Raw genomic sequence first — 27,236 nt, forward strand, 5'->3', positions numbered from 1 at the left:
TGTCCACTCCCCTCTTAAAGCCTTCCAAGTTGGCAGCCATCACCATATCTTGGGGCAGGGAGTTCCACAGTTTAACTATGCGTTGTGTGAAGAAATACTTCCTCTTATCAGTTTAGAATCTCTCTTCCTCTAGCTTCAGCAGATGATCCCACATTCTAGTATTATATGAGAGGGAGAAAAGCTTCTCCTTGTCCACTCTCTCCAAACCATGCATAATGTTATAGACCCCTACCATGTCTCCCCTTAACTGCCTTCTTTCCAAGCTAAAGAGCCCTAAGCGTTTTAACTGCTCCTCATAGGGCAGTTGCTCTAGTCCCCTGATCATTTTGGTTGCTCTTTTCTGCACTTTCTCTAGCTCTGCAATATCCTTTTTTAGGTGTGGTGACCAGAACTGTACACCATAGATTTGTACAAGGGCAGTATGACAGCAGCAGTTTTATTCTCTAATCCTCGTCTAATTATGGCCAGCATGGAATTTGCCTTTTTCACAGCAGCCGCACACTGGGCTGATGTCTTCATCAAGCAATCCACTACCACCCCAAGATCCCTTTCTAGGTCTGTCGTTGCCAGCACAGATCCCATCAGTGTATATGTGAAGTTGGGATTTTTTGCCCCAATATACATCACTACACTTGCTCACATTGAATCTCATTTGCCATTTTAATGCCCATTCTTCCAGGTTGTAGAGATCCTTTTGGAGCTCTTCACAGTCCAATTTTGTTTTAACCACCCTAAATAATTTGATGTCATTTTGAAAACTTTGTGCTGCTTCTGCTAATTTTGGGGAAGGGATAAGGAAGTATGCAAGGCACTTGAAACTCCATGAGTTAACATTGAAAAACTTTTTTTAACCTCCTTTCCCTGTAATTCAAGTGGGTATTGCTTGTACTCTCAAGCCTGCCTGCAACTTACAGAACCAGAAGCTCATCTTTTTTAAAAAGAAGTGCCTTGCTTAATTAGTGGGACTGCATAATGCAGTTGCATAAGATGCCCAGCCCTCAATCTTTGTCGCAAAGCTTCTGTGTGATACAAGTGTGAATCTGTTATTTTTTCCTAAGAAGTTAATATTATCACACTTCCTGCTGTCTCACCACTATATCATCTTTCCCACCATATGCTTTAAGCGTGGAATCTCGGTTTCACTGCTGATGAGCCTTCCAGAGTCTTAAGAAAAACTGTTAGCACTACTTCAGCATTTAAAAAGACAAAGCAAAGATACACAGCTTAGTTTGCAGTGTTCCTTCTACATCAAGGAACAAGCAAGTTGTAAAAAAAAAAAAAGGCCACCTGTGTCAACGGTATGCTTTAAAGACTGAGAAGCAAATTGCCCATTTGTCCTCAATGCCATTCATCAACTGAATGTTTAAAGGGGTTCACAGCCTGTTCCTGATTCAGTCATGCAGGCATACTCACAAACTGGAGTAAGAGGTCAAGTAGGGTGAACTAGCACCTCCCCGAACAATTGCCCTTACTAAGGATCTCTTGATATTTCTGGTGAAAACATGAATTTAAAATAAACAAAATATAGCAGACTGTGCTCTTTGTGAGCACTTGGATATGATTGCTCTCAGTTGCTTTCAGTATCCTTATTAGACTCTGGCAAACGCATAGGGGCTTCCTTGACATAGGAATCTGTGAAATGGCCTGGTCTTCCTGAGAGTGAGTGTTTTCAATTCCATGGATATATTTAAAAGTATTTGCAAACCCTGCATAGCCCTGTTTGCAGATTTAAGTCTTACATTTTCTGTTTAATCCAGGGTATTAAAATATCAGGGCTTTTATGAATGTTGCTTTTATACCCAGGTGAAAGAACTGAAATAAAGTCCAGCCCTCCTTCCAGTTTTTTTCTAGCTAGAACTTTCAGCTCTGAGCTGTTGTTGAAGTTAGGCTTATAAAATGGCACAACCAGAGCGTAGAAAAGCCAAGTGGTTTGCTTTGGGGAATAAATTGCCATTAATATGAACAGCATTCTGGTTTACTTTACCAGTATCTTTCCCAGTACTTAGGAAATTAGAACATACTGGTCTTCTTTTTTATCTATTGTTGTGGATAGTCACTGTAAGATTCTAGTGTGTACCGAGTGGGCATGCTCCTCTGATACTAGAGAGAATAGGTATGCAGCATGACTAGTATCCATTCTAACTAATAGCCATGAATTTCCTCCGTGAATATGTCCACTCCCCTCTATTATTATTATATGCCTATTATATTGGGTGCTGTGGAACACAGGCAGGATGGTGCTGCTGCAGTCGTCTTGTTTGTGGCTTCCTAGAGGCACCTGGTTGGCCACTGTGCGAACAGACTGCTGGATTTGATGGGCCTTGGTTTGATCCATCAGGTCCTTTCTTATGTTCTTATAACAGGAACTAAGAACTGTTTTGCCTGGAGCTGTATTTACTCTTACATAGTATGTACCGACTGCAAGAATTACTGGTATACATGTAGTATACCCCGTGTTCTAGTATTATGGGAGAGGGTAGGTAGGTACAGATTTATTGCATATAGCCAAAGGCCGTTACAATTAAGTAGACACAATCAAATCAGATTCAACAAGAAAACAGTTAAAATCAACTAAAAAAATAAATTTGAATCAAATACAAATGTTGTCCGGTTTAACTGCAATGCTGGCTCGAATTTTCCTGGCTGCTAGGGCAAAAAGAGACATATTGTAAGTGACAGCAGTATTATGGGAGAGGAAGAAAAACTTCTCCCTGTCCACTCTCTCCAAACCATGCATGATTTTATAGACCTCTGTCATGTCTCCCCTTAGCTGTCTACTTTCCAAGCTAAACAGCCCTAAGCATCTTAACCGCTCCCCATAGGATAGTTGCTCTAGTCCCCTAATCATTTTGGTTGCTCTTTTCTGCACCTTCTCAAGCTCTGTAATATCCTTTTTTAGGTGTGGTGACCAGAACTGTACACAGTATTCCAAGTGTGGTCTCACCATAGATTTGTACAAGGGCAGTATATCAGCAGTTTTATTCTCTATTCCTTGTCTAATTATGGCCAGCATGGAATTTTCCTTTTTTACAGCAGCCACACAGTGGGTTGACACCTTCATTGAGCTATCCACTACCACCCCAAGATCCCTTTCTTGGTCTGTTGCTGCCAGCACAGATCCCATCAGTGTATATGTGAAGTTGGGATTTTTTGCCCCAATATGCATCACTTTACACTTACATTGAATCTCATTTGCCATTTTAATGCCCATTCTTCCAGTATATAGAGATCCTTCTGGAGCTCTTCACAGTCCAATTTTGTTTTAACCACCCTAAATAATTTGGTGTCATCTGCAAACTTGGCTACTTCACTGTTTAACCCCAACTCCAGGTCAATGATGAACAGTCAAAAGCACCAGTCCCAACACAGATCCCTGAGGCACCCCACTGCTCACATTCCGCCATTGTGAGAACCGACCATTGATTCCTACTCTCTGCTTCCTATTTTTCAGCTAGCTCTCAATCCATAAGAGGACTTGTCCTCTTATCCCATGACTGAAGTTTGCTTAGCAGTCTTTGGTGGGAGACTTTGTCAAAAGCTTTTCGGAAATCCAAATACACAGTGTCCACAGGCTCATTCCTGTCCACATGCTTATTGACGCTTTCAAAAAACTCTAATAGGTTAGTGAGACAGGACCTACCCTTACAGAATCCATGTTGGGTTTTGCTCAGCAGACCTTTCCCTTCTATATGCTTGACAATTCTATCTTTAATAATGCTTTCCACCCATTTACCCGGAACAGACGTTAAGCTAACTGGCCTGTAATTTCCTGGGTCCCCCCTGGAACCTTTTTTATAAATGGGTGTTACATTGGCCATTCTCCAGTCCTCTGGTACAGAGGCTGATTGAAGGGACATATTACATATCTTTGTTAGAAGTTCAGCAATTTCCCATGTTTACATTATGTTCACATTCACAGTACAGTGGAGACAAAAACATATTTAGGAAGATTATTGCTCTTGTTTTCTGCACGAGTATAAAGTAGAAGATGCCCTGACCTGGATAGCCCTAGGCTAGCCAGATCTCGTCAGATGTCAGAAGCTAAGCAGAGTTGGCCCTGGCAAGTATTTGGATGGGCAACCTCCAAGAAATACCAAGATTGTGAAATGGAGGCAGGCAATGGCAAATCACCTTCGAACGTCACTTGCCTTGAAAACCCTACAAGGTCGGCATAAGTCAGCTGTGATTTGGAAAAAAAAAAGTAGAAGTAATAGCTCCAGAATTATGTTAGCATCAAAACCAACTACCATGTTCAAAGGCTGATTTGCATCTTTTACGTGAATGCTAGGAGTTGTGAAGTGTGTTCGTACATTAACATCTAGCAGAAAAGTACAGAATTAACCCAGGTCCTCTTTGATATAGCTGAAGCTTGAATTAGGAGGCTAGGATGTGTATTTTTGTGCAGTGTTTGCTCCTAGGCAGCAGGGGGTGCCCTTTCTCTGCATCACAAACTGCCAGCAGTGCTGCAGGGGTAACAAGTCCCTGGTTCCTGTTCTGAATTGCTTCCTGTGAAAAAGTCATTAAACCATTACTACCTTTCGGGGCATAAAAATGAGAAAACTGTCCAGGCATCTTGAACAAAAGCCATCCATTTCTCTAAATGGGAGACCTTAATGAGTCAGGCTATGACCCACTGTTTTATGGGAGCTGTTTGGAGGAGGAGGATGCTGTTTCATTTAGCCTGGGAACTTCCGAACTTTGTATCTTCCTCCTTTGTTTTCTCTTGCAAGCCTAAAACCCTGTTTTCAGAGCATAAACTTTCAAGCACGCCCACTCCATTATATTTTTGTTCGGGCTGTTTATTGGCTCCCACTGCGCATTGTTAAAGAAGTGTGTGTTTGAAATGGAGCAAGAGCTGACCTGGCCAAAAGTCAACCATAGCTCTCCTGTGTACTACAACAGAGCTGCCCTTTTGTGAGTGTGTGGCCATAAAGGAATAAAGAACCTCGGGGGCACACAACACAGGCATGGTGCTTCTGGTTAAGGCAGACTACTCAGTGTGTAAGTGACAGAGGTTTTTTACAGTTGTACTGGTGGTATGTGAGTGATTACATTGTGAATACAGCCTCGTTTATTTAAGTGGCACAGGGGCATTCAAATATTTGAATAATTGGAAGTTTGGATAAACTGTCCCGTTTACATTGACTCGTGGGAGAGGCAGTGAATGTGGACAGTGATGGTTTGGGCAGCTGAAGTTCTTGGATGTCTCTTGATCAGTAATCTTCATCCTTTGTCTGTTCCCTGTTCTCTTCCCATGCTTTGGAGGTGAATGACATCTGTTTTACTCAGAGCTGAAGATAATTTCATTCTCAAAGCTGTGCAGATAATTGAGGATCAGTCAGACTAGAATACAAGAGTTGTCACCATATAAAAAACAGAGCAAGAAACTGACAAGCTACTCTCTTGTTTTCTTGTTTATATATCAGTGCTTGGCAGGGTTGGAGACCATTTTTGGTCAAGACCTTGTCTTTGCCAAAATACCATGCTGCTTCCTTAAACTTTTGATCTTCTCTCTTGTATCCCATGATATTTTTGTCCTAGAATCCCATGCATATAAATATTGCCTTCCAGAGTTCATTGCAACCTTAGACTAGTTTAGGTTCAGCACATTATTTTATCTTATCTTTTCCCAACTGAAGACTACTCGTCTACAGAATAATCAGGTTTTTTGCTGCATTTTTGGATATGTTGAGCAGTATGGCATCACACCTTAACATTAGATCCAAAGGTTTTTTAAAAAAAGATCTTCCTTCCACCTTAAAATCTAAATTTATTTTATGACATTTCCCTCTTGTATTTCCTTTTACATGATTCCCTCGATATATATAAACTTAGTGGTATGTCCCTGTGTTTATCTGAAAGAAATATTATTTATAACCCAATGGAATATTTTAGGGCAGTTCTTCATTTTGTGTCTAATGTCTAATATTCTTACCAGTTTTCCAGTACATGCTGTACACATTAGCCTGTATCCAACCACACAGTTCCAAATACTTAAGAGACTTTTCTTCTTAAGACTGGGTGGTGAGTTCTGCCAATTTCTCTCCTCCGCTGCAGCCTATTAAGTGTCCCCCCATTTTCTTCCTGTGTGGACTCCTAAGAATAGCATAGGGAGAAAAGCGGGGCTCAGGGATTGGTGGAAATTGGTAGCCTATTTTAAGAAAATTTAAGTGGCTTTAAGCCCTCAGAATATGTGTTTGGATACAGACCACCAAAGCTGTACGTGTGTGTAAAGTTCTGTCATGTCGCAGCCAACTTATGGCGACCCCAGCAAGGGGCTTTCAAGGCAAGTAAGAAGAAACAGAGGTGGTTTGCCATTGCCTTCCTCTACAGAGTCTTGGTGGTCTCTCTTCCAAGTACCGATCCTGCTTAGGTTCCCAGATCTGATGAGATTGGGCTATACCATGCTGCTTCCCCTCCCCCCCAAAGCTACCAAAAAAACTTGCCTCTTCCTCCTGGCATCTTCCAACATTTCTCTGATGTATTTTGGTAAGGGGTCTTAACCAAGTAGAATGTATTACACATGTTTTCTTTTGATGATACAGTGGCAGGAGCTGGAGGGGAAGTCAGATGAGCTCCTCAGAACCAGTACTTGCTCAGGGTCAATGTAGTCCTTCAGATTCTGCAGGCAGCAAATAATTCTGGCTTGGATACAGACTGAACATGGAGGCACCACACACTTTATCTATTGAAGGGGAGAAACTGCATCCAGAGTTCATCCCTTGAAGCATTGCTCTGATCATTAAACATGGATTGCTGGACTGTGCATAATTTTTAAAAATTCCAATAAAAGTTAAAAAAATGGTATCTGTATCAGATAGGAATGGCAAGCTAAATTTGTATTTGTGGCTCTGATCAATCTTGTTTGCCTTTTTAGGGGTGCAGAAAAGAAAGTGGTGAAAATTACTTCAGAAATTCCACAGACGGAGGTAAGCCTTCCTCTTGATAATCTGACCCCTCATTTTAACCTGTAGGCTTTCACATTTAGATGTCTAGACCTTCCATAATCTTAGCATGTAGCTGAGACTTAGGCAGCATTTCATAATTGGTTTGACTTAGCTTTCCAGTCTTGGATTGGTTGGTTGGCTTTGTGTTGCCAGTTTGCCACTCTGTTTTAATTTGTGTATTGTAGTTGTGGATTTGGTTGTATCATATGAGCCTTTTTCTCTTACCCTGTCTGTTTGCCCTGTGACCTCTGTTAGTATAGCTGCCTGTGTGAGTGCAACACAAGATTCAAATCTCCAACTCTGGTGCAGTCAGTAGATGAATGTTACCCATGGTACCATTGTGTGAAATGACTTTCACACACAAGTTATAAGCTTTGGTGTCCTGTATAGCTTTAAATTTGGCTTTCCTACAAGGAATGAAAGAGTTGATGAGTTATGGGGAAACTTGGCACACTTCCTCCCCTCTTACAGTTGCTTGGCTTTCTATAATCCTTCATTTCCATCACTTTTCATTGTACTTTCCATAACTGGTGAACCTGATGTGAAAACACAGTCTTTCTCCCTGCTGTTAACTGCCTCCTCTAAAGCTTAATCTGTAAACTGACCACAGCTAGGGATGGCTGATGTCACAAATTACAGATGATTACTTCAGAAACAATAAATAGGAAAATAATCTGAAATGGAGCTGGTGATGGAATGACGTATTCCAAACTTTGTGGGAAGCCATCATCAACAGATCATTAAATTCTTTTACTATGTTCTCTCTTTCTTCTGCTGCTTTCAGTTTGCAACTCTGCCAAGCTCCATTCACACTAAAAACTGTTGATGTTTTATGAACCTCTATAACCACAGAATGTAAATACCTTTCGATTGACGTATGAAGGAAGGCACCTGATGCATGTTGACATTCCCAGAACTCCAGGGTTTTATTCCCAGCTCTGTCATTGATGATACTACACTTGAACTGCCTAAGGGTCACATGAGGTGCAATTAGGTTACCTCCTGAGGTCAAATTTGCCTGCGGGAATTCATATTTTTCTGTCCAGGAAGAAAACTTCTAGTCAGAATAAATCATGTAGAGTGAATAAATTTACTGCTTGCAAGAATTAGGAGTAGGTTGAGTTCATGAGTTAACATGTTCATGAGTGCTGGGGGTTAATAGTTATTGTATGGTAGATTATTTTCATTTGTTAGTCATAAATATTCTGTAACCTTCAAAAGGAATTCTAGACGAAGGATTGGCCATTAGGAGTTATCTTTCTCACATTTTATATGTTCCATTCTATAATCTGATTGCTAGGGGAAAGCCATTTCTGAATTGCTTGCCTTTATTCCAAAAGCAAATTTAGCTTTAATCATGTACTCCATGCAAAATTACTGAATGCAGTATGCAGCCATTTTCATGAAACTCTTGGGTTCATGCCAGTGTTCCATGGAACAATTTCTGTTTTTATTTTAAAGATACATTTTCTTTAAAAAAAAAAAGAAGTTCTCCTTGCTTTCCAATTCAGCTGTGAGCAGTTTGAGTTGATACTTGGTTCCTGTAGCTAGGAGAGAAAGTTAGTTGCTCACTTTGTAGTTATGGCAGAGCTGCTGCTCCTGTACCTTCTGGCCAGAGGTTCTCCTTAGATGAAATCTACCACATTTTCTGCCGTTTGCTTGGCGCACAGACCTTTGCCTCAGCACCACATTTTTATTATGCTAATTGATAAAATAAGAAACGACTTCAGTTTCCTTCATATCACCGAGTTAATTCACTTTTGCTGGCAAATCCTCCCCATACTGAATAATAGCTCAGTCTTCAAAATACAGTGCTGGAGTCAGTCTTGTTGAAGCGAGAATAGAAAGTGCTGCAAGGACCAGAAAGATAATAGCTGACGGCTTGGGTTAACCCTTGGGCCCATCTAGTTGAGTTGCCCCTGTCTGATGTAAAACAGCTATAAATTTTCCCTTCATTCTAGGCAAGTTAACCTCTTTCCAGAAGATCTTGCTAATAGGCCAGATTTGGCAATAGTAGTTGGGGCATGAGATGGAATACTATGTATTTTGGCTGATGAGGAAGCTCACATCTGAACAGGGGAGTAGCCATTAGAAACAAGTTATAAGTGTTCTATGCTTGCAGAGGCATTTAGTCACACTGTTCTGGCTCCCACCTCTCTCTCTCTCTTTTTTAGAGAGGGGGTTGCTCTTACATTTTTGGTAGCTTAGAAGCCAAATTAATGTGAACTTACTCATAACTTGCATGCAAAGGTGTGGTGGGTGACAGAAGCCATTTGAGAAGACTAAGAAGCCCTATATCAAAGAGCCGCAGGAGGGCTGGAGAGGGAGGACTTGATTTTTTTGCCTGAATAGAATCAACTTCTTCCTTGAGAATCTAACGAAATAATGTTCCCTCTGCTTCTGGGGCATTAAATTGGGAGAATAGATAGTCCCCTTTAATGGGCAGAGACAGACAGTGACTGTACAGATACGTGGTAATTTAGAACTGGAATGCACTCTTTCTCTGTAGTGTTTGCATCAAATTTGTGTTTATATCTTTGTCTCTTACAATAGAGAATGCAGAAACGGGCAGAGAGATTCAATGTTCCTGTGAGTTTGGAGAGTAAGAAGGCTGCGAGGGCAGCTCGGTAAGCCTGTAGTTGTGCTATTGTCACTCTGCTGCCTCCATGTGCTGCTTGGCACCTGTAGAATGTACTGAGGGAAGTTTTGTTAAGTTATATTTTAAGTAGGTGGTGCAGCTTCACTGGAGGATCTGTGGAAGTGGAGTTATGAGTAACAGCATAGGGACTCTGTTGCTTTGTGAAGATTTGAACAGGATGTAGTAATATCTTTTAATGTCCTGTTCCAGGTAGGAGTCCATCCCTCCCCCACAAATGCCAAAAAGAGTACAAAATCGGATATCAAAATTGAGCATTTAGTCCCTTTTATAGACCGCAAATATTACATCCTTAAATGGAATAAATTGTTATTATATTCAAGTGGGGACACGTAAGAAACTTGTGAAAGCAGCCATTCCATTTCTCTCCCCCCCCACACACACACACCTTGCTTCCTCCCCTCACCCCCATCCGCTTTCTTTGCAGGTTCGCTCCCCACAGTCCCATTTTAGGTGGCGAGCACCAAGCCTTCCCTCCTCACAGCAGCCTCCCTTGGTGGCTTACCCAGACTTACCCAGACTCCCTTGGTGGCTTACAGGCAGACACGCCAAGGCTTCTCCCCCCTCCATGTCTCCCTCTCAGTGACTCTCCTGGACTGCTCCAGGTGGGTGCACTGGGAGCTGTCAAAGCCACTGCCAGGTCCAGTGCAGATCCTGGGCTGTCTGCTGCTGCCAGACTGAGATAAGTGCAAGTACCACTTCAGCATGTTTAGAAGAGATATTCACAATTCATAAATTGTCACCAATATGTTTTTTACTTTTTATTATGGGCTAGAATCTAAACTGTGGAATTTGTAACTGAATCTTCACCTTGCTCCACAGGTTTGGTATGCCTACAGCTTCCACTAAAGGTATGTGAGTGTCAAGCAGTGTTTCTTTACAGACTTTTGCCCCTTTGCTGCCAATTACCATGGGAAATTGGGGCAAAGAATGAAGAAAAGTTGCCTTTGTGACCTTTTGGGTGCTGTTAGCAATGTTTGTGTTTTCGGTGTGACTACCCATTGGAAGTTTTGAAAATTGGCACTATTAATTGGCATTGGGAGAATCACTCTTATGAAAATTTAATTACCCATGTACATTACCCGTCTCTCTGCAACATTCCCTTGATGCAAATAAATATAATCTCATTCTGAACATGAGGTGGGAAAACCAGGATCTGTAAATCAGGATTTCTACTCTTGGAACCTCTGGAAATCAAAGCATGCAAAAATATGACTTAAAAGTGGTGTGATCTAGGATGGGCAAGAGCAAGAACCAACTGCTGCACATTAGTGAGCCAAATTGACCATTGGGGCAAACTGTCAAATGAATCATCACACCAAGACAAGACTGTATTTAACAATTTAGCCTAGCCCTATGATAGGGTTCTGTATTCATGGAGATTTCCCTCCAAATGGGAATACTAGAAGCAATGTTGCAGCACATCTGTGGTATGTATATAGGCTGTCTAAAGATAGTTAGAATACTTGGCTGCAGGCCATAGAACATGGATGGCCCCAGTGGGGTGACTGGCAGAGGTTTCCCTTTTAGCAGTGCTGTTCTTAAAATCTGCATACAAATGGCCTTAATGTAACAATATTTTAATGACCCGCACTATTAAAATGGATCAGGCTGGCTTATTGAATCTTTGTGGCAGCAAGTTGCAAGGCTTCTGTCACCTCTTCTCTTGTATTTGGGGGGAGAGGAGTTAGGGATTGATTCCACGGTCATGAAGCGAAACGCTGCTGGAACCAAGCATGGGAATAGGGTTGCCTTCCTACTTCTCATCATTCATAATCTGTAAATTTCATATGGAACAGACGTGGCAGGATGAGTCTTGCTGCTTTTTTCCATCTCCTGCATAGTGATCTGAAGGAGCTTTGCTTGGTTCAGGTGTAATTAAAATGTATTTTTTTTGTTTTAATTTCAGGTCTGGCTGCAGAAAGTAAGACTACAGTAAGTGGTTATTCTGCCTTCAGTTGTCTTATTTGGCTTTTTAAAACACTTTAGTTCACAAAGGCCATTTTGATAAATCTCTTTCCCACCAAGAACTAAATTGATAAGCTGTAGCTATTGCATGGTTATCTCAAAATTGGTGTTAAACATAGTGACCGGAGACATTTTGTTTGATTATATATTTTTGTTGTATTGTGCTTCCTCCTTTTGCTTATACTTCCTTTGATGCATGAGAGAATACCGGACTAGATTCATGTTGCATGTTCATTGTCCTTTTTACCCCATAATGTAGAATGCCATGCTGATTGCCTTAGACTCAGTAGTTCTAGTACAAAGGTAGTAGACTGAACTAGAAGCTTTGGCTATCTTGATTTCTCTCTCTCTCCTTTGCTCCTCATATTCAGTTTGCCACAAAACATGTTGCTTCTTTCTCAGTGATACTGCAAAATTCCACCTGTTCTTCTCCCCCCCCCCCACACACACACCCAGCTTCAACTGTGGAGCATATTGTTGTTGCCTCCTGCCTTGACTCCTGCAACTTTCTAGCCTTTCCTTGTCACATCTCAGTTGCTCTCACTTCACTTCTCTCATTGTTTGGACTTCATGATGCCCCTCTTCAGACTGTGTTGTGGAATGCTGTTGTTCAGGCAATAACCATGTTTCAAGTAGTTTAAAAGAAGCTGAGGAAATGTGTCAATTAAAATAATCTTGGCCCAATCAAAGCTGTGTCAGTGTATGAGCACTCTCTTTGTACAACAGTTTTGCCCCTGCCAGATGGGGCTCCCAGTTTTGGTAATCGTTCTTGGAGGGGGGGGATTATTGAAGAGGAGTAAAAATCTTTGCCTCCTTCAAAGGGATAACTGCCCCTTGAAGCCATCTGCAGTGTTGTGATCCTCTTCTTTCCTGGGCAAGCAGTAGTGGGAGGATCAGGCACCAAGCATTGCTGCAAAATGCTGGTCTTAACAGTGGCTGTGGCAGCCCATGTAAGGGGAGGAGGGCCCACAGGGATTGGCAGTTTGACAAGAGAGGGGGTGGGTTGCATTTTATATTAAATTTTCAGTGCAAATTATGTGTTGTGGCCACTTTAAAAGAGGCAGTTCATATCGTGATGCCCAACAAGTTCCCTCCCTCTCAACACTGCCTTAATTTTTTAATATTATTATGTTGTGTCTTAACAACTGTTCTGTTTTCAGGCAGAAATGTGGCATATAACGAATTACATAATTTTGAAGGTGATTTCCCCCCCTAGGGGTGTGCTGCACTTTTAGAGGCCTTCATGTATCCCCAAAAGTCAACTTCTTCTGGCAAAAAAAGCAAGCCCCATGAAAATCTGGGTCCACCCTAAATTAAATGCTACTTAATCCTGAACATAATTATACAGAGCAGCTTACTCATAGCTTCAAAAGCATAATGATATTTGGTGGAATTTTTTTCTTCCATCTGATACTTGAGTTTCTTTTGTTGTGTAAATTATCTTGCAGAATTCAGTGGTGTGTACAATTTCGGCTATATTGTTAGAAATACAAACTAGGTGATTTAAAATATATTACATTTCGTTTATTGGAGAAAAGGTACTAGCTGGCTTTGAAACAACAAATATGGTATCCATTTTTATACTGATGCATATCAAAATTAAGGAATTGATCTTTGTGTTCTGAGGTCTTAAAACAAATAGTGGAAACCCCTTCTTAAAAGTACTGTGAACATTTTTTAAAATTGCGCCTTTTAAAATTGCGCCGGATGCCATCATTCGGTCCCTTTCAGCTATGATGGGTGAGAGGATGCAATCTTGACAGTTCATTGAAGGGAGAATCTGTTTTCAGGGTTATAACGAAGTCACCCAAACCAATATTCTGTTTCAGGTGTCATAATGTTCTTTGCCAGAAATAAAGGTTTTGTTCAGGTTTCCTTAATTGAACAGAAGTGGAATTTGTATTAAACTGCTTCCTATGACTTTTGTAGGTAAATATAGACAAATTAAAGGAAAGGGCTCAGAGATTTGGCTTGAATGTCTCCACAGTCTCCAAAAAGGTAAGGTTTCAGGGCAAGTGCTGTTATGGCAAATGAGTAGATGTTGGAGGAATTGTTGCAAATATACCAATTAATTTTACTGTTCTTCTTGTTTTCTCTTAATTGTTTTGATGGAAATTCTTGATAGGCTGTGGATGTAGTGCAGTCCTGTGCATGTTTACTCAGCAGAAACACCCACTATATTCAGTGGGGCTTTCTCCCAGGTAAGTGTGCTCAGGATTGCATTCATAACCTCCAGCTTCGTGACCTATATAGAGCTAAACTGTGTCAGGTGGTCAAATAATGGTTTGGACATGTGACTCTGGAATTGGTTTTAGGACAGATTCTTGACTCTCTTTCATTTTATCTGTACTTTGGGTAATATTCTTTTGGACAGGTTTGTTCAGAATGGGAAAACAGAAAACTCAAACATCAAGTAACTTGGTTTCAGAGAGATGAGAATGCCCACCAAACTTGGCTTTGTTCTCTCTGAGGTGGTGGATATGTTCTTGGGTTGATCCATTTCCATTAGAAGGCTGCCAGTAATTATGCTCCTCCATACAGCTTCCTTATGTGTAGAAAAATGAAATTGAGAAAGAGTGGGCTAGGTTTTTTAGTGTGGAGTTCTGAGTTTTTGTTTTTCTTGGAAGAGCTTTGTTTTGTGATTCACCACCTGAAGTGTAACAGCCTAGGTTTGTTTGCCACCTCAGTGAGAATTTGGCCCTAGTGGGGCATGACTCTGGGCTTCCTCAGTCATCTTACTCAAGGCCTTGTTTTCTCAGGATTAAATATAAAAGGCTTGGGTTGGTTATACTTTCATTAACAACTGAACACAAGCATCTCTGAAAGGAGTAAGCACTATGTTGTTGGCTGCTGGGGAAAAGGGAATGGACAGAATTCTCAAGCAGAGCTTGTTGGAGCAGGTGACTTTTGGTATAATCTTTCCTATAGAAATGTTCTACCTAAGGAATAGCAATAGCGTGAGAGACAAGTAAAAACAATGGAACTCATTCTAGAAACTGTCGGTGGGCTTAACTATTACTTCCTATGGGTAGCTGTTCAGGCCCAACAGATAAGAGTTCAGAATGGAAGAAGAAAAATAGTGTCTGTTCATTGTTTTAGACTTGAGAATGTTCTCCTTGAAAAAGTCTGCAGAGGAGGAGGAAGGCTGTTGTCTTGTCTTCACCCTTGGAAAATAAGCTATTCCATCCCTCATGGTTATTTGCACATTGAATACTTAATGCATTCCATTCTGCAGTAAGGCACTGAACCTGGCACCAGGGAGTTCAACCATGTAGAGAATAACTGGAGGTGGAGGCCGCATTTCTCCCTACCCTCTGCTATCGGGTGGGGAGGGGAGAGAGTGAAATCATGCAAGTGCATTAAAGCTGGAATATGCAGAGGGGCAGGTCAGGGCGAGAGGCTGCTCAAACATCATTAACCCTGTCACTAGGAGTACACATTTTTCAGGAAGAATATATGCTTTGTCAGCGTTTATAGCTGAGGTTCTTTTGAGTAGAATTGTATGGATGAGGCTTAATATGAATTCTAAGCACTCGTTAAGACCTTTCCCTGCCCGATATTTGATGAAGATGTAAGCTATAACTAAGTGTTATCTAACTTAGATGCTCTTAGAAAATGAATGTGGGTCTAGTTTCATTAGTGAATTGATCCCCATGGAACGCATGGAGAAAATACCAATAGGAGAATGACTTGCCCAAGGTCAGAAATTGATTTGCTAAGATTTTTAGATTTATGTGAATTTTTAAAATACTATCTTTTGCATCTTTGTTGGGTTTGTTTGCTTGTATATACCAGGCAAGGTGACCAGCAATGAAATTAGCCATAATAGTGATTTGTCTTGAGGATTTTCTACCCTTCTGTTAGGAAGTAGTTTCCTCCTGTGAACAGCACACTCTTGAATTCTATTGAGGAATATTATTGGTTGCTTCAATTAGCCTCTAGTATTGTGTTGCCCACCTGGGTGTTCTTTATAGCTTTTCATTACAAAATAGCCTGGTTACATGTGTCTTTGCAGGTTTTCACACCATGCATTACAGCAAAAACTTCACAATAAACCATTGTCTCTATGGAGCCGCATTTTATTTCCTATTCAAATTGGTTTTGAAGAAGGGAGTTTGGGGGGAAGCGGAATATAGCTAAGGGCCATTTTAAACCTGATGGGATTAGGGGAACAAACCTAGGTCTGAGAAGTGGCTGTCTAGTTAATCTGTGGCTTTGAAACTAATGCCAGTATAGAATATATTAAGCTAAATATTTTCTTCCTAAATATAACATACAGCGGAAACAGAGGTTGTGATTGGCACTGTGTCATAGAAGTGGCAGGTGCTTACTGGTTGGTTATTTTTGGTTTTGTTGTTTTTTGGTCAACACAGAACCATCAAATTAATTTTTAAAATCACGAAAGCATTTTTCTCTCCAGAACGAATCACATGCCCCTCCCCATGTTCTCATGGGAGTCCTCCTTTTAAAATTTACCCTCTGACCTGAGGCTGCTGTCCCTTGATTTCTGCAAGTTACACTTAAACTGCTCCCTTCCCTTGTAAATTCCCCCTCTGTAGCAGCTGCTCCCTGTACCACGCTGGACCCCTGGCTTCCCAGTGGGAGAGCTGATAGCTGCAGGCTTCACTGCTGCAAAAGGGGCTGCCTGCATCGTAACGCAAAAGCGCATTCTCTGAGGGCTTGCTTTTCTCTTTATGCATAAAACAGCCTCCTAGGTATCCAGCAGAGAGAGTATTGCCACAAAATAGAAGCTTGGGGGCTCTTTAGAGAGCCCTTGGGTTAGCATAAATGCTTCTTTCTCCTTTTTGCACTGCATTATCTGGTGCCATTCCCAGTCAGAACAAATGACTAAAATAATTTGTGTTTCACATCATCTAATGTTTTACAAGTAGCTAATTAACCTGCAGCCTGTCAGAGGTTGGAGCTGGGGAGGGGAAATACCAGCATTTCAAAGTCCTTCTGCAAATAGAGATAGGACTGCAGGGATCTGAGTCCAGATCTCTTAGCATCAGCTTCTTCCAGTTATCAAATGTGGGTTTTGAGCTGAAAAGAAAACAAAGGAACTTTGAATCCAAGTCCTCTGCTTGAACCCAAAAGGTTAGTGCTGGGCAATCAAGCAGGGATTTATTTACAAATGCAGTAATACCCAGATTTGTCAAAAGTGGCCCCATGGAATGATGATGTGTCACCACTGAATAAGCAAAAAGAGGCCAGCTGCAAAAGATACTGCATTTGTACTCTTCTGCCTTGGAAAGATGGATAAACCAAGCCTGTTTTACCGATAAATCACAAAGCAAGCTTCACATGGCTTGCATTGCCTTTTCCCCAGATTCTGCTTGTGAAGACAGATTTTTTTCTGTAAGACTGGTACAATGAAAGCAGCAGTTTCCCCAGTCAAGAAAATGCTTTTTTAACACCCAACTCTTAATTTTTAAATTTTGCATATAAAACGTAATTTATCCTGTCTGGTAAATGTGAATATTAGTTGAAGTTCTTAATACTGGTTTAATTCTCTTTGACAGAGGCTTGGTAAGAGAGCAGAAGAGAGCTGTTGTGCTTTGTTGTTTAAGATAGGCTTGGAAAAGTTGGTTTTTCACAACATTTGTGTGATTTTTGTAAGGCAAACATAGCAGAAAGTTGTGCATATATGCAAACTACATGAGAGAATACAGTTGGATTAATTGTTCAGTTTCCAGCAAGTTTAGAGCAGCATGCTGAGGAAGGATACTTTTCATGGCCAATTCCTTTCCCTGTAATATTTCCAAATACCCCCCACCAGTTGCCAGATGGAAAAATATTCACCCCTTAAGAGCGGGAGAAGGGATAATGCTTTTATTCATAAGGCTAGAAAAGATCTGAAGGCCATCTAAACTAACTTCTGTCCTAATGAAGATCTCTCCAAGTATTAACTCACATCCATACTATGGGTCACCACTCTTCTCCACAAATAAATTAGTCTGTGTCTTTCTGTCTGTTTTAGGGCCCAAACAGAGAGCTGAGGAAAGCAAGGTGCCGCTTTTCAAATAGCTGGTAACATTTTCATTTACTGTTCGCCATATCCCACTTTCCCCGTAGAAAGCTGACAGAGCAATCCTAAGCACTATTATACCTCTCTAAGTCCATTCAACGACTTAGGGTGCCCCCGCACCAGATCATCTGGATCTTGTAGGTCAGGGGTGGGGAACCTTTTTTCTGTCAAGGGCCATTTGCATATTTATAACATCGTTCGGGGGCATAGATCTCCTGGTGTGTGTGTGTGGGGAAGCTAGGGTTGCCAGGTCCTCATCACCACTGGCGGGAGGTTTTGGGGGTGGAGCCTGAGGAGGGCAGGGTTTGGGGAGGAAGACTGTATAGCCATAGAGCCCAATGGCCGAAGTGGCCATTTTCTCCAGGGGAACTGATCTCTATTGGCTGGAGATCAGTTGTAATAGCAGGAGATCTCCAGCCACCACCTGGAGGTTGGCAACTCTAAGGGAAGCTATGCAGCGAAGGCTTGGAGGGTGCCTCTGCTCCCCCAGGTCTTCCCCTCCTCCCACGTGGGAGCCCAGCGGTGGGCCAAGGCAACCGAGGTGCAAGGGGGGCGCAGCTTGCAGCCTGCGGTTGATCTGCAGGGAAGGAAAGAAGGAAAGAAAGGAAAGAAGGAAGGAAGCAAGGAAGAAAGGAAGCAAGGAAAGAAGGAAGGAAGCAAGGAAAGAAGGAAGGGAAGAAAGAAGGAAGGGAGGAAAGAAGGAAGGAAAGACGGAAGAAAGGAAGGAAAGACGGAAGAAAGGAAGGAAAGACGGAAGAAAGGAAGGAAAGACGGAAGAAAAGGAAGGAAAGACGGAAGAAAAGGAAGGAAAGAAGGAAGGGAAGGAAGAAGGAAGGGAAGAAGGAAGGAAGGAAAGAAAGAGAAAGAAAGGGAAGGAGAGAAAAAAATAGAGAAAGACGGGGGAGAAAGAAAGAGACAGAAAAAGAGGAGAGAAAGAATAGGAGAGAGTGACAGAAAAAGGAAGAAAAGAGAGAAAAGCCTACTCACTCACTCACACTCACACACACACACACACACACACACAGAGCCGGCTCCATGCGACCGGGCTTCAGCCTCCCCGCTCCTCCACAAAAGTCCTCCACCTGATCGGCTCCCACGCGCATGCTCCGCCGCCGGGAACGGCTGGCTTTTTCCTCTTCTTCCCCCCCTCCCTCAGCGGTGAGAGAGGTTTAAACTGTTGCGCCACTGCGTGCAGGAACACTTCGCCTTTCCGCCTTGGGGGAAGCATCTTTCTCCCTCCCCCTCCTTCGCTGATTAACAGCTGACAGTCGGCGAGAGGGGGTTTAAAGGGGCTGCGGCGTTCCTGCACGCTGCGGCTTCAGGGAGGGCCGTGCTGTGTTTCTCTGGCAGGGCCCTGGAGCTCCCGGGGGCCACCGAAAATGGCCTCGGGGGCCGTAAACGGCCCGGGGGCCGGACGTTCCCCATCCCTTTTGTAGGTGAAGCAAGCGATGCCTACACAGGATAGCAGAAAATCACCAGAGTCACAGTTTTAGAGACAAATTCTCATATTCCGAGCTCAGACGTGGTCTTGAGTCAGACCCTTTTGTTGTCAAACTAAAATAGAAGATTATCCTTTTAAAAGAGTTGGTTCCTTTTATAATGTCTAGGCATGTCAAACTCATTTGTTATGAGGGCCAGTTATGACATAATTGTCACTTGGTTGGGCCGGGCCATGTGTACCATAAAATTTAATTCCAGGTACCCTAGATACAAACTTTATAGACGACACAGGCAAAGCCAATTAATGATTTTATTTTTTACTTAAAATACAAACATGTTTAAAACACTAACACTCTTACAGTATTTTCTTTTATTTATCCATCTTTGATCATGGACAGCTTGGGACTTGGGGTTGGCTGCCTTGGCTGGTAAGCCTGCTGTGGGAACCCAGATCAGGAGTGGAGGGGAGGTGGCTGGCTCGCTGGCTGGATCCAGCCCGCAGGCCGTATGTTTGATACCCCTGGTCTAGGCCATCCTTTAATGTAGAACCATACTGACTTTGAGACTTAAAAGCTTTTTGAATGATGGGGAAGATTTATATTATACTACACTGATATCCACAGTGTAAGCAGTGAGGCTAGATTTTTTGTTTGTGAGAATTATTATGGGGTATTCTTGAGGGAGGGGAGATTCCCTGCTCAGTCTCTGTGCTTGGTTAGAAACTGTCGAGAATGGAGCAAGATCAGCAGGAACTGCCATCAAATGCAAGGACAGAACTTTTTACTTGGGAACATGCCATTTTATTATTTTATGGAATGAACTTGATTGGTTTTAAAGAGTCAGACATTTTCCCCAGTGACATCCAATTCAGATGTTTGGCACTTGGACACTACAAATTTAGAGGTGGTAGGTTGTCAGGAGGGAAGGCAACCATTGACATTGTAACCATTGCTTACATGGCTGAGGCTAACTTGGAAGGTACAATAGGGCCGATTATGCATGCTCACTTTACCCTTCTTTATTCCCTGTTTCAGCCAGGATCAAAGCAACCTGGGTTGGGGGAAACTGTATGCATTGGCTTGAATGATCAGGGAATAAACGGTGTGCAAATCGGAGGCATGAATACAGAAAAGCAGTCTCCCAAGTTCAAATCAAGTCCCACCCCTTTAATTGCTGGTCTGTGATTGGTTCACCTCGTGAGAGAACATTTCCTTCCCCCCAGACCCAACTGCTGCATAAAAAAGCATTTTAAGAACAAAAAACAAAAAATGGAGCCATTTGAAAAAAGGGGGGCAAAATCCAAGTCTTGTTTTAAAAAAGCCTTTCTTTCTTCCAGAAAGAGCTCCCAGGAAGAAGGGAGCAATTCAATCCCTGCCTCTTTATACACTTCTTTTTGATTGGCTGTGAGAGAAGCCAGTCTTTGCTGCTTCCCCATTATGGCTATCAGCAAACTGAACAGAAGAGGGGTTTGGAAAGGGGGGGGGGGAGGAAGCTCAACGCTAGTCAGGTGTATGCACGCTCTCTGAATCTGGTATGAGCTAGGAAAGACTGTTTGACTCAGCCAAGAAGAGGAATGGGAAAAGCCAAGTTCGTTTACGGTTGAAACGGGGTTGAGCCAAAAAGGAATGAGGTTATGTGCATTTTCAAAAACTTGATCCTGGCTGAAACAGGAATGAAGGAGGCTAAACCGACCATGCATAACCAACCTAGGGCTTCACTTTATCTTGCTTCTTTATAAACAGACTTCTATTTTTCACTTTATAGACAGACTTCTGTTTTTCACTTTATCCTATTTCACTTTATCCTATTTCTTTATAGACAGACTTCTATGTTTCCATGTATGCATATGGCCTCTGCACTGTTTCCTCATACCTTTTTTACTTCTGTTCCTATGCATCTCAGGCAATCTTCTGTATTCAGATTTCATCTGAAATCGTTTGGCCCTTTTCTGCTTTTACCTGTGCAAAAATGTACACTGGCTCTAGCAGGTGAGGCAAGAGAAACCTACAGAAGGTGGAAATATACACACACACAAGCCATGTTTAAATTTCACTCCAGATTGGTGTTCCAGATCAGAGCACTGTACCATTGCCAAGAGCTTTTCTCTCTCACTCTCCGTTCCTCTTCCACAAAGAAATTGTGGAAGGTCGAGTATGTGGATTGTTGAGTATATGGATTGACATTTTTTACATTTTTTAAAGCTCCTTGAGGCTTATACTCAAGGGCTGAATGAAAGAAAACCAAGCACTCGTCTCCATCACTTTAGGATATGCCACAAAAATTGGATGCAAATGGAAATAGGCTTTATATGGAAAGAAAGGAGTTCAATCTTCTACTTGTGGACAAGCATCCTCCTCTCCCTCCCTTCCGGTGTCCCAAGGCTTTGAAATTTGCTTGAGTTGTATGTTTTTATTAGATCACTGTATGGCAACAAAGCATATTACAGATAAAAAGTACCCAAAACTTAAAAACATTAATTTGCATTATCTTATCGCTTCATGTTTTTGCAAGTGACAAGGTCAAAAATCTGTTGATGAAATATGGCATATAAATATACATAACAAAAGTTTTAGGATAAAATTCATACTGTCCAAAATGTATCCGCAAATACTACTTCATTATTTTTGTAGCAGCTGGTGTTCATAGCATTCAAGATAAATTATGAGTATATTATCTTTTAGGCTATGATCCCAAGTACAGTTACTTGGAAATACAGAGTTTGCTTCTAAGAAATCATGTTTAGGATGAGGATCTCAGAGCAAGCTACAATGTCCTGATATGCTTGATACTAATGAACTGAGTTGGCACAATGATGCTTAAATATTTGAGTCAATTTCTCTGTGTTCATAATATTAGAGAAGCTCTTTTTGAGTAATGATGTTCTCAGAAAGTCTTGAGTCTTTCTACAAACTGGCATAATCAGGTCCTTCAGGAGGTTGCCACGGTTTTGGAGTTGCAAAAAGTAGAGAGTGAAGCTGCAAGTATTGGATCAATCCAGAACAATCTAGTACTTTGGTGTGTCAGAAGTCAGAGTTGGGTCACATTTTTTTTTGTTCAGCCATTTTAGGAGGGCAGAAAGAAGGGGTAAAGTTTTCAGATCAGCAAGTGTGTTAGCCTGAATTAGGAGAGAGAATATCTACCATTTTGCTTTGCCTTTTTGCTTGTGCCTTTAAATACATTGAACTATAAGAAAAATGTACTAATATGGAGGCAGGCAGGTTCAGAGATAAATGCTAGTTTCCATATTCTTTCCCAGTCTCACTTTAAAAGCATGCTGATTGTGACTTTTAGCATTTCAATTTGCATGCAATGTCTGTATAAGAGCAGATCCATGCTTTATACTTTGAAGTTTGGTACAAAGTTCAAAATATTAAGAAGTATGAATCTCTTCTAATATCAAACAATACATAGACACGTCCTGTGTAGAAGGTTGCCCTTGGAGCTACACATTCTCTCTCTCTTCCCCTCACCCCCCTGCTTTGAAATGATGTCACCATGCTCCAACTTGAGTAGCTCTGAATGTAGGCCTGTTGATTTTAGAATAATGGGAAGTGACAAGGTGAAGAATAGTGCTGGCAGTCATGGACATTTCAACATAGGGATGCTGAAAGCAAGGCCGCCTCCTCCCCCACACTCTGAGTTGTTTAGGGGGGGAAAGTCCAATGGTTTATGCAGGAACACATGTATGTCATAGGCTGCATGGATTGCAAATCCAAATATACAATGGATGTCCTTGGTGTCTCAAGGTATACTTTTAACTAGTTTACTTAATATTCTGTAATTATTTCATAATTACAGGCTCATTTGCTGCACCCAGATTTCCTTGCTGGTGGTTAAGTAGAGTGGTGGTCACGTAGTAGTTCCCGAATGTAGCCTATGCTAAATGCAGGCCTGTTGTCTCAGTAAAAAGATTAATTATATGGCTACACATTTAGATTTATAGCTTGCCTCACCACAGAGGTTCAGGGTAGATTAAACTAATTATACATGGACAAGATAGATCACTGTCCAAAAATCGTTTTGTAAATGCTGTCAGGATGTTAACCCTTCATCTGCTTCCCTCATTCCCTTGTTCCTGTTTCCTGTTATTATTAGTCCAGATTATTGTCGAAGGCTTTCACGGTCAGAGTTCATTGGTTCTTGTAGGTTATCCGGGCTGTGTAACCGTGGTCTTGGAATTTTCTTTCCTGACGTTTCGCCAGCAACTGTGGCAGGCATCTTCAGAGTAGTAACACTGAAGACACTGTCCTTCAGTGTTACTACTCTGAAGATGCCTGCCACAGTTGCTGGCGAAACGTCAGGAAAGAAAATTCCAAGACCACGGTTACACAGCCCGGATAACCTACAAGAACCAATTAGTCCAGATTATTTTCTTTATTCATATAAGAAGCTCTCCCTCAAGCCCAAATTCATTTCCATGTGTGCATGCATTCCCACCTCTTCTCTACCACCTGCTCCAAGACTCACTTCAACCATCTACTGAACCATCTTCACACTCTCTCATGGTGAAGGGTAGAATGTACTGACTTTACCTGTGAAAGGGTAGAATGAATAAAAGAAATAGTTTAAAAAGATCTAAACAGCAAACAGACTTCAATATGACTTTTATACACTTTGTGACCCTGGAGTCCAGTAACCATAAGCTATTCTCATATATCTCTACAAGATGGAAACAACTATATGAAATCCAGTTGAACAATGCTTAGAGCAGGTATGTGTCACTCATTGCTATTTTCAGTTGGAAAAGTTGGGATATATTTTCTTTAACTTATTTCCAACTAGTATCAAAATTAAATGGTGATTTTTTTTTTTGTGGGCAATAGTTCATTGCAGGTGTTTATCAAGTGTCTCTTCTTCCTGGCTATCTGGCTTCCTTGCTAAAGGTAAAGGTCCCCTGTGCAAGCACCGGGTCATTCCTGACCCATGGGGTGACGTCACATCCCAACGTTTCCTAGGCAGACTTTGTTTACGGGGTGGTTTGCCAGTGCCTTCCCCAGTCATCTCCCCTGTACCCCCAGCAAGCTGGGTACTCATTTTACTGACCTCAGAAGGATGGAAGGCTGAGTCAACCTTGAGCCAGCTACCTGAAACCAACTTCTGTCGGGATCGAACTCAGGTCGTGAGCAGAGCTTTTGACTGCAGTACTGCAGCTTAACACTCTGCGCCACGGGGCTCCTGGCTTCTTGGCTTCCTTATGAGATATTACCTGCAGAGATTGCTCGTACTGGTTCAACACAATTCGATTCCCTTGTTGCAAAATTTGAAAATTCAGAAGTAATTGTTCAAATTATGTGATTCTGATGCAGTATTTGAATTTTTGTGAAAACGCTTGAGTTGTGTTGCTTAGGGTGATAGTTGTGAAGGGGGGGGACAATAATTACAGAGTATCTGGGCAGAGAGACATTTATCTAGTGCTGAATATCCCCATTCCTAACTAGAGGAAGCTTTGATTTTGAAGAGCATCTTATAAATAAAAATATTCTTTTTGCCTGGAGAAATAAACAGGGAACAGTTCGTGCAATATTGTTGCCAGCCCCCCTTTCATCTGCACACCCTCCCTCCAAGCCTGAATGGATGTCCTGTCAGCTTAACACCGGGAACAAGTCCTATGAGGCATATGCAGAACGTGGGGAGCACTGCCATGTTTTGTGTCTCACAGAGAACCTTGCAAGGTGAACACAGCAGAGGATTCTGGGTCAATGATCACAGCAAAATGCTTCCAAGGCAGCCTCTCTAGAAGAAATCAGAATGTGCCAACCGCAGTCAAGCCACACCTGGCAAGAAGACAAAGATTCCTCTTCCTGTATTGCCTTTTACAGAATATGCAATAACTGACCATTAACAGTTTGGCCGCTAAGTGCCCTGTGACAGTCTGGAACCTCCGACTCAAAACTTCCCATTGTCCCCAGAGCTCCTGCCCAAGACCTTAATATCCTAAGCTTTTGTAATCCTGAATTATAATTCAATCAAAAACTGCCCTTCCTGGAGCCCTTTAGTCAGTTATGTAGTTTTATCTTGATTACTCTCATTATTCCTTTATCCTCTGTCGTAATCTTTTGTTTCTTGAAAAAGACCCATTTTATGCTATGGGCCAAAAACTGTATAACTAACCTGACTTTAGAGCCAGGAGGTCTCTGATCCTGGATGCTAGCTGAACTGCAACATACTCCCAACACACACTGGATCCCTCCTCTTCCATCTCATTTGTTCGCAGAATAGGGCAGGTAATATTTGCTCTTCCCCTGATCTATTCCCCACCCCATTTTCCAAACCAGTATTCCCCATTTTCCACACCTTTAGCTCAAGGATTAACTCCTGCTCAAGACTGGAGTAGCTTGCTGAATATTTGTAAATTGTTGCTATATTGGGATAAGAAATGTGTCTGTGCTTTGGTTTAGTACTGCTAGTATTTGCTTAGGATAAGCCCCCCTACTATTCTCTCAATCTCTCAATAAACTCTGTATTCCCTTTTAAATCAGGTCTCTGTCATCCTTTTCCTACTGAAGACTTGCTACTCACAGCCACCTCTTTAGGTAAAAGATCCCGGTTTGCTGTGTCCTGCACAAACACGCAAGCTAATTCCCATGTGAATCTGAATGTGTGTTCATGTGTTTGTGAGGGTGCAGTAACAATATATTTAGAGCTCTGGTGAATAAGGAGCAGAATGTAAAATAAGCTCAGGGTTGTGGCTATTTTGTGCAAGCACAGAAGAGTGTAGAACTTGGAGCAGCTGTTGAATTCAGCAGCCTGAGAACCTGTACTCTCACTTTTTTTTTTAAAAAAAGTGCAAGTTTCCAGTCTATATATCTGCAAAAATAAGCTTGAAACTATTTGGGCAACATCTGGAAATTTTGACTTTCATTTGTGTTGGTGGTTATAAGGAGGTAACTCTTCCCCTCCCTCTCTCCCTTTTATTATTGCTGAGTTTTCCTATTTATTTATTTATTTATTTATTTATTTTTCTTGGAATATATTTATTCCCTTGTATTCCTGCATAGTTTCTCACTATAACCTTTATGTGCTACTTATGGTTTAAGGGCGCCTGGATTTTTTAAAGTCATGTTATAGTTTTAATTGTAAATGTGGTTGATTTTAAACTGTGCTAAAACAGTGAGCCACTCTGAGCCTGACCTGGTCAGGAAAGGGCGCAGAGTGGTAAGCTGCAGTATTGCAGTCCAAGCTCTGCTCATGACCTGAGTTCGATCCCAACTGAAGTTGGTTTCAGGTAGTCGGCTCAAGGTTGACTCAGCCTTCCATCCTTCTGAGGTCGGTAAAAGGAGTACCCAGCTTGCTGGGGGTAAAGGGAAGATGACTGGGGAAGGCACTGGCAAACCACCCCGTTAACAAAGTCTGCCTAGGAAATGTCGGGATGTGACGTCACCCCATGGGTCAGGAATGATCGGAGCTTGCACAGGAGACCTTTACCTTTTTTCCTGACCAGGTCAGGCTCAGAGTGGCTCACAAACAGTTTTAGCACAGTTTAAAATCAACCACATTTACAATTAAAATAATTACAAATTAATTAATTGTGAAGTTACAGAAAAATGAGAAAGGTCAAGTATATATTTTTTGGGATTAACCTATTTAATTGAAAGGAAGATTTATTTTTTCCACATGTGCCATTAAGAAAAGGGGTAATCAAACAAAATCACAAGTACTGCACAGTAAGATCAATACAAAAGTACACAGCAACTGGCCAGTGAAGTAAACTACAAACTCTACAATCCTATATATGCCAAAAAGTTGTCTAAGGAATCATCAATATAAATGGAAACTCATCATACAACCAATATGGTTAAAACCATTATGGACAAGATAACTGTTTCAAAAGGTATAAAACATATCACTCCAAAGAGTGACAAAAACATTCAGATAATTTCATATACAATTTCAGACACGTGGTGTTTGTGAACTTGCTATGATGTGTCCCTGGGAACTTCTGTGGAACAAATTACCCGCGACTGATGAAGATACTGCTATACAGGAAATTACCAGATCCCTGTCTTTTTCATGTCTTTCTGTTTGGATTGAGACGATGTATGGAGATATTGGCTTTGGATTTGATTGTATATGGAATTTATGGATTTTTTATCACTCTTTGGAGTGATATGTTTTATACCTTTTGCAACAGTTATCTTGTCCATAATGGTTTTAACCATATTGGTTATATGATCAGTTTCCATCTATATTGATGATT

General features: G+C 41.5%; 1 protein-coding gene across 2 annotated transcripts in view; it reads left to right on the forward strand.

Moving 5' to 3' along the window:
* Positions 1-27,236, forward strand: part of SARNP (SAP domain containing ribonucleoprotein) — a 76,492-nt gene that overhangs the window by 14,082 nt on the left and 35,174 nt on the right. Inside the window, exons 5-9 of one of the 2 annotated variants that reach the window (XM_056857991.1) lie at positions 6,878-6,929; positions 9,501-9,574; positions 10,426-10,454; positions 11,513-11,538; positions 13,501-13,569. In XM_056857991.1, coding sequence (XP_056713969.1) covers positions 6,878-6,929; positions 9,501-9,574; positions 10,426-10,454; positions 11,513-11,538; positions 13,501-13,569 — 250 coding nt within the window. The remainder of the gene's footprint in view (positions 1-6,877; positions 6,930-9,500; positions 9,575-10,425; positions 10,455-11,512; positions 11,539-13,500; positions 13,570-27,236) is intronic. The other variant, XM_056857999.1, reaches the window with a different exon arrangement.

The sequence above is a fragment of the Euleptes europaea genome, chromosome 1 (assembly GCF_029931775.1).
Source record: "Euleptes europaea isolate rEulEur1 chromosome 1, rEulEur1.hap1, whole genome shotgun sequence".
Lineage (NCBI taxonomy): Eukaryota > Metazoa > Chordata > Lepidosauria > Squamata > Sphaerodactylidae > Euleptes > Euleptes europaea.